Genomic DNA, 13652 nt, shown 5'->3' on the forward strand with positions numbered 1-13652 from the left:
GCACGCCGACACTTTATTTATATGACATATATATATCAATTTTGTATAATATATATATTTTTAAAAATAAAAAAATCGTGGTGGCCCGCGGCACGGCACGGCCCGCCAAGCACGTGGGTCGTGCCGTGCTGTGGGCTAGGGTGTGCCAAAACTTGGCACGACCCGCCACCAAGCCGGCACGGCACGACACAGCACAACCCCACCCCTGCACGGCCAAGCACGACCCGCGACGGCACGGCACGGCACTATGCCCATCTTTAAGCTAGTGAGTGTCATCATATGTGATTTATGTGAATTATAGGGGATGAATTTATCAGCTTTTTTGATTTTGGAATTCTGTTTAACTATTTCAAAGTAAAAACATTCTGTCAAATCGCCGAATTTATACGATTGGAGGCTAGTGAGTGACAAAATCTATATTTGAAATAGTGAAACATGTTAAACGATGTCGTAGAGTTTAAGAATGAATAAAGAATGGTGGCGAAGCTCAATGATGAACCGAGCATGGAAGCAGAGGTAGAAGTACAAGGGGAAGAAGAGGAGGAAGAGGAGGGTTGGTCTAGAGGTGTTCGTGAGAAGTTGTGGAAGAGGCTACAAGGATGGAAGGGGGGAATGTTATCTAAGGCGGGTCGGGAGGTCCTGATTAAGGCTGTTGTCAAATCTATCCCAACCTACACGATGATTGTGTTCAAATTTGCCTCTTCATTTTGTGATGAGTTGCGGTCATTGGTTTCTAATTTTTGGTGGGGACAAAAGAAAGGAGAGCGCAAGATTCATTGGCTATATCATGGCGGAAATTGTGTGAGCCAAAGGTAGTGGGAGGCTTGGGGTTTCAAGATTTTAAACTTTTTAGTGCAACTCTTTTGGCGAAGCAAGCGTGGAGATTGATTAAGTTCCCGAATAGTCTTATTGCAAGAATGTTGAAGGCTCGGTATTTTTAGCAGGGTGATTTCTTATGCTCCGAGCTCGGGGTAAACCCAAGCTATACCTGGCGGGGTATATGGGGGGTGCGGTGGGTGATTCAGCGGGGTATAATGTGGAGGATTAGGGATGGATTGAATGTTCCGGTGTGGGGTAGTCCTTGGGTGCCAAATACACAGTCTAGGCAGGTAATATCACCTTGTGAAGAGACAAGGAAGAGTATGAGGGTGTGGGATTTAATCCACCTCCCTATAGCCACCTGGAACGTCTCTCTTGTGAAGGAGATTTTTTTACCGTTCGAAAGTGAAAGAATTCTCGCAATTCCCCTGAGTTTTAGGCTCCCTGATGATGAGATTTGCTGGGACTTGGAAAAAGGGTGATTTCTCGGTTCGGTCAGCTTATAGAGCCATTTTTTGCGAGTGCGATGGTGTCAATGATGCCTCGGGTTCGAGCTCCTCGACCTTGTGGAACAAAATCTGGAATGTGAAGACCTTGCCGAGAATTAAAGTCTTCATGTGGAGAGCTTGCAGGGGTGCTTTGCCTATGTTACTCGGCTAAAGCAAGCGCATCCCAAATAGAGGGGCATTGTGTAGCGTTTGTGGGGCGGAAGAGGAGTCCGAGCTTCATTGTATCAGAGATTGTGTTATAGCTCGATTGATTTGGGATTGCTGTTATTTAAAGCTGGAAGAGGATGGTTTTTTCACGAATTTGCAGATTGGGTACAAGCTTGCTTAGCTCGTTTGCAGAGGGAGGAGATTGGGCTATTCTTTACGGTCTGCTGGGTGGTTTGGTCAGCAAGGAATAAATGGATCTTTGAGGGTGAAGTCTGCAATCCTGCCATGTCAATGGAGTATGTTGTGAAGCTGGTACGCGAGGTGGAAGGGGAGACGATTGGGGAGAGGACTAGTGGGGGGCCTGCTGGTGCAAAGTGGAAACCTCCGAGGCAGGGGCTGCATAAATTAAATGTTGATGGGGGTTCTGTTGTAGGTCTTGGTGCGTCTGTTGGAGCAGTCTTGCAGGATGAGAAGGGAGAGCTAAAGTTAGCAGCTGCGTGGACAGTTGAGGACAGGTGGGAGCCCATAATAGCTGAAGCGAAAGCAGTTCTCTTAGGGCTGTAGGTAGCTGTCGAGAGTGGCTACACAAAGCTTGAGGTGGAGAGCGATAGTCGAGGATTAATGACTGCCATTAAATCACAAGAGAAGGGTGTCAGTAGCCTTCATTAGATATTGGATGATATTTATCATGTATCTAGCTTTCTTGAGTATGTGTCTTGGAATTTTGTTCGTAGGGAGTGTAATAAGGTAGCCCGCGAGTTAGCTCATTGCTTGCCTTGGGGTACTAGTAGTAAGATATGGTTGTCGGATTTTCCGAGTTGTATCATGTCTATTATTCACAATGAATCCCATATGAATGAAAGCTAGAGGCCTTTGAGGCCGTTTATCAAAATATATATATATATATATATATATATATATATATATATATATATATATATATATATATAATTGTGAACTAGACCCTCACATTATTACTGGTTGGTGAACATGGGGAATTTTTGGTTTTTTTTTTTTAAAAAAAAAAAAAATTTAAACTAATTATATCAAAATATTAATGCATTTAATAACCGTGACGACCCTGACTAGGGATGGCAACGGGTCGGATCTGGACCGAATCCGGATGGACTCAGATCTAGATCCGTTTTTGTAACAAGGATCCAGATCCGACCCGAATCCGTCGGGTCTGGAAAATGAGATTCGAATCCATATTCGACGGATCCAACGAATTCGGGTCCAAAATAGGTCCAATATATCTTGTTTAATTTTTTGCAATAAATGTAATGTTTAGGTCAAAAAATGCATTTCAAACTTTCGTCAGGTTATTACGTGCAACCTAAATTAAAGTTATACAACTAATCAACCTAAAGTAAATAATCAATTTATACACTTATATTTTAAAATAAAAATTTTAAACAACGAAAAAAAGTACGATGTTACAAAAGAGCAAATGAAAAAACAACGATGATGTATTCGATATGAGCATTCAAAATTCATCTTTTGAAAGGGCTAATTTTTATCACTACTAACAGTCTAACATCATCTAACATTTTTCATAAAGAAACAAAAAAATTTATTTTTTTTAATAGGAAAATTAAAAAAATTGAGTTAACAGATCTGGGTTCGGGTCTAAGGGCCAGACCCGGATGCAGATCCGTTTTTTCTCTGCAGGAACCGGATCCGACGGGTCTTAAATTTAAAAACCTAGATCCATGGATCCGGGTCGGGTCCGGATCCAATGCCATTCCTAGCCCTGACGGGTCATAAGGGATTAAGAGATACATAGAATTGCTCTCTGTCATGTTAGTGAGATATCCATTGAAGCGCACTCAACGTTCTCCATTGAAGCGCAGTCGGCGTTCTCCGTTGAATCTAGTTCTTGTATCCCCCATTGAAGTAACTTCTGAGGTAAGTTTGTATTTGTTATCATCATATCAAATATCTCTGAAATTATGAGATCGATAATTGAATCAAATATACCTATAATTATGAATCAAATTGTATTGCACAACACTTTAATGTTAGGATTTAACTATGAAATCAGAGCCTGGGTGTCATCATATGGATTTATGTAAATTATAGGGGATGAATTTATCAGCTTTTTTGATTTTGGAATTCTGTTTAACTATTTGAAAGTAAAAACATTCTGTCAAATCGCCGAATTTATACGATTGGAGGCTAGTGAGTGACGAAATCTATTTATGAAACAGTGAAACATGTTAAACGATGTCGTAGAGTTTAAGGATGAAGAAAGAATGGTGGCGAAGCTCAATGATGAACCGAGCATGGAAGCAGAGGTAGAAGTACAAGAGGAAGAAGAGGAGGAAGAGGAGGGTTGGTCTTCAGATTCTGATATTGGGGAGGCTTTGGATTGGTTGGATTTAAAGGACATTGATGAGGGCGGTTATGAAGGCGGTTCAATTACCCTTAATGCTCGACGGCCTAATGCTCATGGAGGGGCATTGTCTAGGTCAAGTTCTTCAACACTTCAGCCTCTCTCGAATCGTACCCAGAAGTTTACTCATCACATCCGTCCTTCTCCTCTAGAGGTATATATATCCATGTATCCGTTGTATCCATAGCTTCATCTTCTGTTATTTATTTTTGAAATTGTTGGTATACATGCGAGTTCTTTCTTGATGATATGATTATGATTTATTGAATAACCTGCCAAATGGGTTCTTTCTCAAATGCTTATTTGAGGATTTGATAAGAAGAATTTATTCAAATGTTGTCTATACATCATAATCTATTTTGGAAATGGCACTAAACTTCCTATTAATTTGGGTTATTGTTATCCTACAACTCAACTCTTTTGTTTGAGTATTAATTTGGGGTTGATGGAGAATGGAAGGGGGATTTATTATTTGAGTATTTTGATTTATGTTTCCTTGCTTTCACAGGAATGGGAGGGCAGGACAAATGTTGGCATGTCCAACTCAGTCACTACTGCAATTCGTGAGAGTGTACGGGGGATGGCTATTGGTAAAACAAAGAACACGGAGAAAGCTGACCGTGCAACTGTTGAACAGGTGGGTATATTATGGTACTACTTTTTTTTATTTCTTGAAGTGATTTGTCCAAGTTTACCTCTTTTTGGAATTTTTTTTTAACATTTAAATATAGTCCCTTTCCTTCATATCAGGTGCTGTTTTTTTTTGGTGGTACCAGTGATGTAACTTCTGTTTAACATGTTATTTGGTGTTTAGGTATCACATGGGTCAACTGATAGATTTACTACCTCTGATTTAGAGCCTTGAAAAACAACCTATATGCTTCATTGATATGTTATAGCCTGCAATAAATTTGAATTAGTTTTATTGTCTGGTTTGCTGACATTTATGGTGAATACATGGAATGATAAAACAATTAATATATTGACTCATAGGATCAAGCCTCCATTCGCAATTTATTGGCTATTTTTTCATGGTGTGTATGTTTTCCCAGGAGTACAGCCTCGGTATGACAGGAAATAAAAACTGGTTTATATGTTACGATGTTATGCTAGACACTTAGATAGTGCTGGTAGTCAGGTACTAGGGATTTTGTTATGAAACACATTTTATATTGTAGACAATACTAATTCTTAGAGCTTTAGGTTCTATCTTTCCAGCTGAACTGGCAGAACGGACCCTGGCCACCCTGCTTTCAGTAGTTCACTTACATTTTATATATGTGTTTACATTACAAGAATTTCTGAGGATGGTCCTGTTGAATCAAATATAGCTGTTACACTAGTTGAAGGTTCGTTTTCTTCTCATCACACAGAAAATCAGCCATCATGTTACTTTGTTTTTTTTTTTTTGTTTTTAGAATGATAAGCCCCTAATATTATATTGTTGGATTATACTTGCAAAAACGCTGTTGCCCTGTTTTATGTAACCGCAATCCACAAAAAAGAACTGCTGCTCTTCATAAATATAGAAAATAATGCAAGTCTACAAACAGTCACCCCTGCTCCAAACTGTTTTATGAGTGCATTTTCTGATTCTTGTGCTTTGCTGATCTTGTTATTCTGTATTCTTAATATCTACATTCTACAACAATATTATTGTATACCAGGCTATTGACCCTAGGACTCGGATGGTTCTCTTCAAGATGTTGAATCGTGGGGTTTTTAATGATATAAATGGATGTATATCAACTGGGAAGGAGGTAAAATATTTTTTCATACTCTTAAATGTAGGATATCATTTATATCTAGATTTAACCTTTTTTTGTATGTGTAATGTAACAGTTAATTATATGATTATGCTTTTTATTTTTGCAGGCTAATGTTTACCATGCAACAAAATCTGATGGTGATGAATTAGCTGTTAAAGTTTATAAAACTTCAGTTTTGGTGTTTAAGTAAGTAAAATGATATTTCGACTTTTTTTCATTTGTGAATGATCTGACATGTGAATGCTGAGAAATGTCAGTTACTATTTATTTGGGGTTTCTAGATTCTAGAAAGATTCTTGGGCTCTTAGGTGTAGTCTGTATGTAGATGGTGATGACTTAATTGCATAATATGCATTAGGGACAATTCATGCTGAACCAACTACTTGGGCATATTCAAACAAATAAATTTTGATTGAGTATGGAGCTTTTTTTGCTTTTCATACTCTACTTTTTATTAAGAAAAAGTCAGCAAGTATAAGAAAAAGTGGATAATGTAAGTGAATGTAGAATGATGGATAAGTTGTGGGGTTAGAGGGATAAGATGGACAAGAAATAAAGTAAAATTATTTAGTAAAAAGCAAAACACATAAATACATAAAGAATATGGAGGGTGTATATATATTTAAGGCCTTGCTTTTCATCAACCTCTGCTTCATAAACCTATCATTTTTATTTTTGAGTTACCAAACCTTGAATAGTTGAATTCTTAATATATTTGTATTGTTTTAATAACTGAAGCAAATTATATAACTATTGATTTTTTAAGAAAGTATCAATAACTATCACAAAGAGGAATAAAACAAAGAGGTCACAAATTTACAATCTTGAAAGAATACAAAGATACCATTCTTCTATTTGTTTGCTGATTTCAGCTCATTGCATTTTCCCCCTTTTCTAAATCAGGGATAGAGATAGATATGTACAAGGTGACTATCGTTTCAGATATGGGTATTGCAAGCACAATCCTCGGAAAATGGTCAAGACATGGGCAGAGAAAGAAATGAGGAATCTTATAAGGTACTTTGTTAATCATATTCTCGACTGGAGATAGTCTTCATTATGTTCGAGTGCTTAGTATGATACAATTCTGGCCAAAACATTTTGATTGATGCTGTATGGCTTGATTACAAATTCATAGTTCTTCTGGATGGTAAAAAATCTGTGTATATCTGTGGCTATGTGAATCTGTAGGTTCCGTATGCTAGTCAAAGCATTCCATCCAATTTGTTTCTATGTTATCCCCACCAAAATTTTAAGAGTTAAAAAATTGCCAATTTGCTATTTTGCTGACTGCTACAACAGGCTTGGTCAATATTGTATAGAATTATAGATTGTTGCAACTCATAATTGTTAACACATGGGAAAATTCATGAAATAATTGAAAGGTTATTGTGTCTGATTCGTGCTAATTTTTAAAATTTGTTAACTCAAAATTGTTAACTCAATACAGGCTGAAAGCAGCAGGATTACGCTGCCCTACACCTATTCTTTTGAGACTCCATGTTTTAGTCATGGAATTTATAGGTATTTCATTAAATTTCCCTTTTTATTTATACATAATTACATTTAATTCCAGAAATTGTGAGTTTGCTCTCCCTTGGGACTGATTGTCTTTGCTTCCAAGTATGACTTTTATGAGGCCAAAAATTGTACTTCCTCCGTCCCCGAAAGAACGACCCTTTTGGGTTGATTTCGTGGGTATTAAGAAAATTAAATAAAAAGAAGTAAAAATATATTGGAAAGATAAATTTACATGGGGTGTGTAAAAAAGTAGAGAGAGAAAGTATTAAAGTACATAAAAAACAAAATTTATATGGGAAGCTAATTTTACACAAATATTGTTGTAAATTGGTGGGTATTTTAATGCTAATAGGTCGATCATTTTGGGACTAAAATTAGGCCAAAAGGGTCGAACTTTTGGGGACGGAGGGATTACGTATTATTCTGTGTATTTGTTGCAATTTTGAAACATCCTGTGACTGGAACCTCCTAGGAATTGTTAAAATTTGCACATATAAACAGTATAAAAATTCTAAAAAAATTATCCTTGTGTGCCTTAGCTAGGGGTGAAAGAAATTCGGTGTAAAACCAAACTGAATCGAAAACTGAACCGAACAAGGAAATTTGGTTCGTTTTTTGGGAGGGTGGTTCGGTTTCGGTGTCAAAAAAAAATTAACGGGAAAATTAAAAACCGAACCAAACCGAATTAGAGGCCCAACACTAAAGTACCCTAGGTATATAATGCAAAAAAAGAAAACCCTGATTCCTCTCCGCCTTTCTCATTCTCAACCATCACTCTCTCAGTCTCTCTCTCCACTCCTCTTACTCTCATGTCTCCTCTCCGACCACCGTCCAGTACACCAGTCGACCACCGTCCACCGACAACTTTCTCTCTCTCCTGTCTTCTCCTACTCTTGTTAAGGTATGCAATTTGTGATTTTAATTTGCTTATTATTTTCACTTGTGATTTGCGATTTTAGTTTGCTCTGCTTAAATCGTTGCTACTTGTGAATTGCTTATTATTTTCATTTGTGAATTGCAATTAGTTTGTGCTACTTGCTGTCATTTAATAAACCTCTTGATTTTTATTGCCGTTGTCCTTTATCCTCGTTATAAGCTTGATTGTGTTGAGTGGATGATAAGTGAAATTTATGATTCTATTGTTGCATCAAAGTTGGTTACTAATGTGAAAGAAGCTTTGTCTAACTCTATTTTTCTATTTTTGCCGTATCCTCCTCCAAATGTGAAACAATAGAATCATAGATTGTCAACTTTGATGCAACAATAGAATCATAGATTTCAGTTATCATCCACTCAACATAATCAAGCTTATAACGAGGATCAAGGACAACGACAATAAAAATCAAGAGGTTTATTTTTTCTGGATCACCCCAATACTTTTCATATTTATCTTTCATTCTACAAGCCATAAGACACATATCCGGATCATCAATTGACACCAAATTTAAACAAATTTGAAGTGACATATAAAGAGCCAGTGACATGCATGGTCAAATCATAAAAGGCTTGCAGAAATTCAGAAAATCTTCTCACATTATTCCAATTATCAACATCAGGGCTACCATTACCATCCCTCTCAGTCAACTCAATTACATAGTGAGGGTCTTGCTCAGAATACCTCTCAAAAGCATCCTCAAGTTCGATAGCAGCATTCAACATCAAATAGGTGAAGTTCCACCTAGTGGGCACATCAAGGCACATTCCCTTTTTGTGTTGATTTCTTCATTTACGACACATTTTTTAAACCTTTGCAACGTAGCAGGAGATTGTTTGTTTGATAAACCTGACAACATGCCTTACACGTTGAACAATGTGTGCAACACAACGCATGTGAATGAAACGACCCTTAAGAACCCCAATTTTCCATCCATTCATTTTCCTTCTCATATACCCAATTGCAGTATCATTTGAGCTAGCATTATCAACCGTTATACACATGAATTTTTCAAGCCCCCAATCAAGCAAACATTTTTTAATTTCTTTGCCAATATCATCACCCTTATGACTAGAAATAGGACAAAATTCAGATTTCTTTTGTGTAATTTCCAGTAATTATCAAGTGGACAGTCAAGCACATGTAATGGATTTGTTGTACAGAAGTCCATGTATCAGTGGTTAAAGAAACTCTTGAATTACATTTCTTTAACACATTTTTCAGCTTTCATTTCTCAGTTAAATAAGTTTCAAAACAATCTTTGGCTACTTTAATTCTAGAAGGAACATTAAATCTAGGTTCCATTATACCACAAAAGTGTCTAAAACCTATACCTTCAACAAACTTAAATGGAAGTTCATCAACAATTACCATATACGACAAAGCTTTTCTAATACTACCAGCATCAAATTTGTGGTATGTCAACCCACTAGTACCACCAGCAGCACTTGGTACTTTAGCACGTTTGAATGAAAACAAACTTTGTTTTGAATCTTTAGGGGTGTTAAAGGGATACTTACGACATCGGTTAATATGAGCCCATAACACACTAGTGCCGTTTTTCTTTGCCCCACACTTGTAGCTCATCCCACAATACTTGCAAGTTGCCTGCCTTCCAGAAGGTAAATCTTCTTTAACAAAATGCTCCCAAACTTCAGACCGCTCTTTCATCCTCTTCCTTTTTGCACCTTCTTCTCTTTTCTTACTAGAGACCTGGTGAGTCATTGACACCCAGATTGGTTGCCATTGGCCTAGGACATAAAAAACAGTAGCATAAGAAGACTAGCAGAAAAGCAGACTAACACAACAAGTAGCACAACAATAGCAAAGCAGACTAGCAGTAGTACAGTAATTAAGCATTAGCCATTTAAAAAGACTAGCTGACCAATAGCAAAGCAGTAGCACAAACTAATTCCAAGTATAAGAAGACTAGCAGAGCAATTGAACATGCAAGTAGCAGATCAGTTAAGCAGAGCAATTGAACATGCAGTAGTAGAGAAATTAAGCGATTGAGCAGTTGAGCAGACTAATTCCAAGTGTAAATTAAAAAGACAGTAAGTAGCACAAACTAATTTCAATTCACAAGTGAAAATAATAAGCAATTCACAAGTAGCAACGATTTAAGCAAAGCAAACTAAAATCGCAAATCACAAGTGAAAATAATAAGCAAATTAAAATCGCAAATTGCATACCTTTAACAAGAGTAGGTGAATACAGGAGAGAGAGAAAGTTGTCGGTGGACAGTGGTCGACTGGTGTACTAGACGGTGGTCGGAGAGGAGACATGAGAGTACGAGGAGTGGAGACAGAGAGTGATGGTTGAGAGTGAGAAAGGCTGAGAGGAATTACGGTTTTCTTTTTTGCATTATATACCTAGGGTACTTTAGTGTTGGGCCAGGGGTTATTTAGGGTTGGGCCTCTAATTCGGTTTTTCATTTTCCCGAACTGAAAACCGAATTTTAATTTTTTTTGACATCGAAACCAAACCACCCTCCCAAAAAACCAAACCAAATTTCCTTATTCGATTCGGTTTTCAGTTCGGTTTGGTTTTATACCGAATTTCTTTCACCCCTAAATTTTACAGTGTATGTTTTTTGCCAAGTGTATGACAAGGGATGAATTTGATGAATGAGAGGGGTTATACATGGCATAAATGCTTTATTAGGAACACTCTTTAATACGAGTATAGATATGCAGCCAAAATTAATGCAGGATTATACATTTTTGTATATGGGAAGTGAAGGATATCTTTGTATTTGCACTCCAAAAGTTGTACATATATTCTGATCCATAATTCTTACAATGCCTTTGAACCATTTGCTTTTCAGGCAAGGCAGGTTGGGCAGCACCTCGACTCAAAGACGCATCTTTATCTCTTGACAAGTTGCGAGAAAGTTATGTGGAGGTAAAGCTTGACTCTCTCTTATCTACCCCCTTTCCCTCCCTCCCTCCCTCCCTCCACAAAATGAACCAAAAGCTGATAATGATCTTTCTAATCCTGTAGTAGTGTACTGTATCATTTTTGCTTTCTGTTACTGGTCATAAATGGTATATAGCTATGATTATTAAAAACTACAAATGTTCTTGCTCAATTATTTTTTCTAGTACAGCATTGACCACTTCATTTATGGGTTCTGTTATATTAATCAATAATTTATTATCTTTTATATTGACATTGAATGTATGACACTTTACTTTTAATGTGCCTGTTCTGTTTCAAGATTATTACAGCAATGCGGACACTGTATCAGAAGTGTAAACTGGTACATGGGGATCTCAGCGAGTATAATATACTGTATTATGAGGTACGCTTAAATCATGCTTAACTTTGAATGTCTACACCTCTGTGAAACAAAATTATATCAAATGTACATGGATTGCAGGGTCACTTGTATATTATTGATGTCTCGCAATCTGTTGACCTTGATCATCCTCATGCACTTGATTTCTTACGTGAAGATTGTCTTCATGTTTCTGTAAGTAATATAGCTGTGATTTCTTTTTGTAAAACTTGTAGTTTTTACCCCCTTTTTTTCACTCTCAAGTAAAACTTTTTGTTGAAATGCAGGATTTCTTTAGGAAAAGTGGTGTGGCTGTGATGAATATCCGAGAACTTTTTGATTTCATTGTGGATCCAACCATTGCCGATGAAGCAGTTGATACTTATTTGGAAGAGGTATACAAAGCGTCTGTTGCCACTGTCATTGTTTTAATATCTATCCTAATGCATTTTAACTTTTGTTGGTTTACTAAATAAATGTCGCAATATTTCTCAGGCACAACAAAAGATTTTAGCTAGAGGGGATGTGATGTCTGCTGAGGAACAAATTGCAGACTCTGTATTTGTTCAGGTAACCTTATTTGTTAATGATCATCATATGACGTTTGTTTACCCACAATCTATCCCATAATGCAGGCACATGCTTTTTGCATGCATTTCCTTGGTGTTTGAAATGGAAGATCACTTTCTCTCTGTTATTCTCATCATATTATGTCTGTTTTATTTGCAGTCATTCATCCCAAAAACATTAGAACAAGTCAAAGATGCTGAGGAAGATGCATTTCGATTAACTAGTGGGAAGGATACAGGTGATATGTACTACAAAACCATCACTGGACTCAAGTCGGCACTAAGTACAACTGCACAGAAAGACCAAAAGAATGAGAATCAAGTAGCAGCTACTCATTCTGATGTGAGTGTTAGCGAATCAGATTCTGAAGATGAAAGCGAAGATGAGGTTGGAAGTTCTGGTGAATTGGAAGGGAAGGAAAGCAAGCTGTCCCCGGAAGATATAAAAGCTTCCAGGAAGGAGAACAAGAAGAAAGTTAAAGAGGAGAAGAGAGAAGCTAGGAAGAACAAAACCCCGAAAGCTGTTAAGAAGAGAAAAAAGAAGCTTTCCAAATCTCACAAAACAAGGTAGTTATATTCTAGATACATGAACATAGAGCAAGTTTTGTAGAATTAGTCGTCCTGAAGAAAAAAGAACTAAACCTGAGATGGAATATACCAGTTATTATTATTATTATTAATTTTCAATTTTGGCTAACATATTTGAGCTGAAATTTGTGTTTGTTTATTGTATGATTCCGCTGCTATTACGTGATTAAGTATTTTGTATTTGATTGGCAAAACTTACTAAATTTGAATGTTACTCAATTGAATTTGGGTAAACTTGTAACTTTGAATTAAGAAGTACATCAAAATCTAACATTTCGTATTGTAGAGCTCTTTAAAAATTTCATAATTTGCACAGGGGTGAACAACTGAACGTAATTGATGGCATCAGATAAATAAAAAGATCAAACATGTTTGAAGGAAAACTAAGAGGAAACCTAGATATCAAATTAGTGGGGTTGGGGGGGAAATAGAATTCCAAAGGTGTAGATGTGCAGCTTTAGAGTTTAAGTAATCACAAGCCTAATTAAAACGCAAAAGAGATAGTCCTTTCTAGGTTGACCTGACAGTTGGGTCGTTTAGATTGGGGGCGGGTATTTTTGGCTCAATTGATGATTGGGTAAGGTTAGATTTCTAGTGAGTAGTTCGAGTCAAGTTCATATCGTGTCATTTCAGAATTTTTAGGTTAGGTCGAGTTTTGGTTTGAGACTCCGGATCAAATAGTTCAAATTGGGTCATTTAAGATCTGGTCGATTTGGTTTAGATTGAGACTTCAAGTCAAGCTCAGATCGTGACATTATCATTGTTATAGTTCAATTATTGTAAATATCCAAACTTTGTAGTGAAAAGGTGAGGCTATTTTTTCACTTTTCTTTAATTATTACTATTACTAGATAGTAGAGGCGGGGGTTACAAATGCTAACACTGAAAATGGTCCAGTACAATGTTGTTAAATTGTCCCTAAATTTATTTTTTTAGTTTATAAAAACTCCCTACGAATGTTATTAACATTTTTTTTAATTAAATTATATACTTTATAATAAAATTGAAGATTAGATTATTGATTATTAAGTTTTCTCTTTATTTGGTTTGAGTAAATTTCAAAAGTTGGGCCCTCATATTTTGTAATAGTTTCACTTGGGGGGGGGGGGACTGTGTGATTG

At 36.7% G+C, this 13652-nt stretch overlaps 1 protein-coding gene across 2 annotated transcripts; it reads left to right on the plus strand.

Moving 5' to 3' along the window:
• The first annotated feature begins 456 nt into the window (after positions 1-456).
• On the plus strand, positions 457-12675 carry LOC110721082 (serine/threonine-protein kinase RIO1-like). 2 transcript variants are annotated; one of them, XM_021900212.1, is made up of 13 exons: positions 457-529; positions 3786-4024; positions 4379-4507; positions 5538-5630; positions 5746-5825; positions 6543-6656; positions 7090-7163; positions 10922-10998; positions 11315-11398; positions 11477-11569; positions 11662-11769; positions 11870-11944; positions 12104-12675. In XM_021900212.1, the coding sequence occupies exons 1-13, from the start codon at positions 475-477 to the stop codon at positions 12512-12514; spliced, it is 1632 nt and encodes a 543-aa protein (XP_021755904.1). In that variant the 5' UTR covers positions 457-474; the 3' UTR covers positions 12515-12675. The 2 variants fall into 2 exon arrangements, with proteins under 2 accessions (XP_021755904.1, XP_021755896.1); XM_021900204.1 differs by lacking the exon at positions 457-529 and adding an exon at positions 3269-3383 and having other exon boundaries at positions 3686-4024.
• The last annotated feature ends 977 nt before the right edge of the window (positions 12676-13652 follow it).

Source organism: Chenopodium quinoa, unplaced genomic scaffold, assembly GCF_001683475.1.
Source record: "Chenopodium quinoa cultivar QQ74 unplaced genomic scaffold, ASM168347v1, whole genome shotgun sequence".
Taxonomy (NCBI): Eukaryota; Viridiplantae; Streptophyta; class Magnoliopsida; order Caryophyllales; family Amaranthaceae; genus Chenopodium; species Chenopodium quinoa.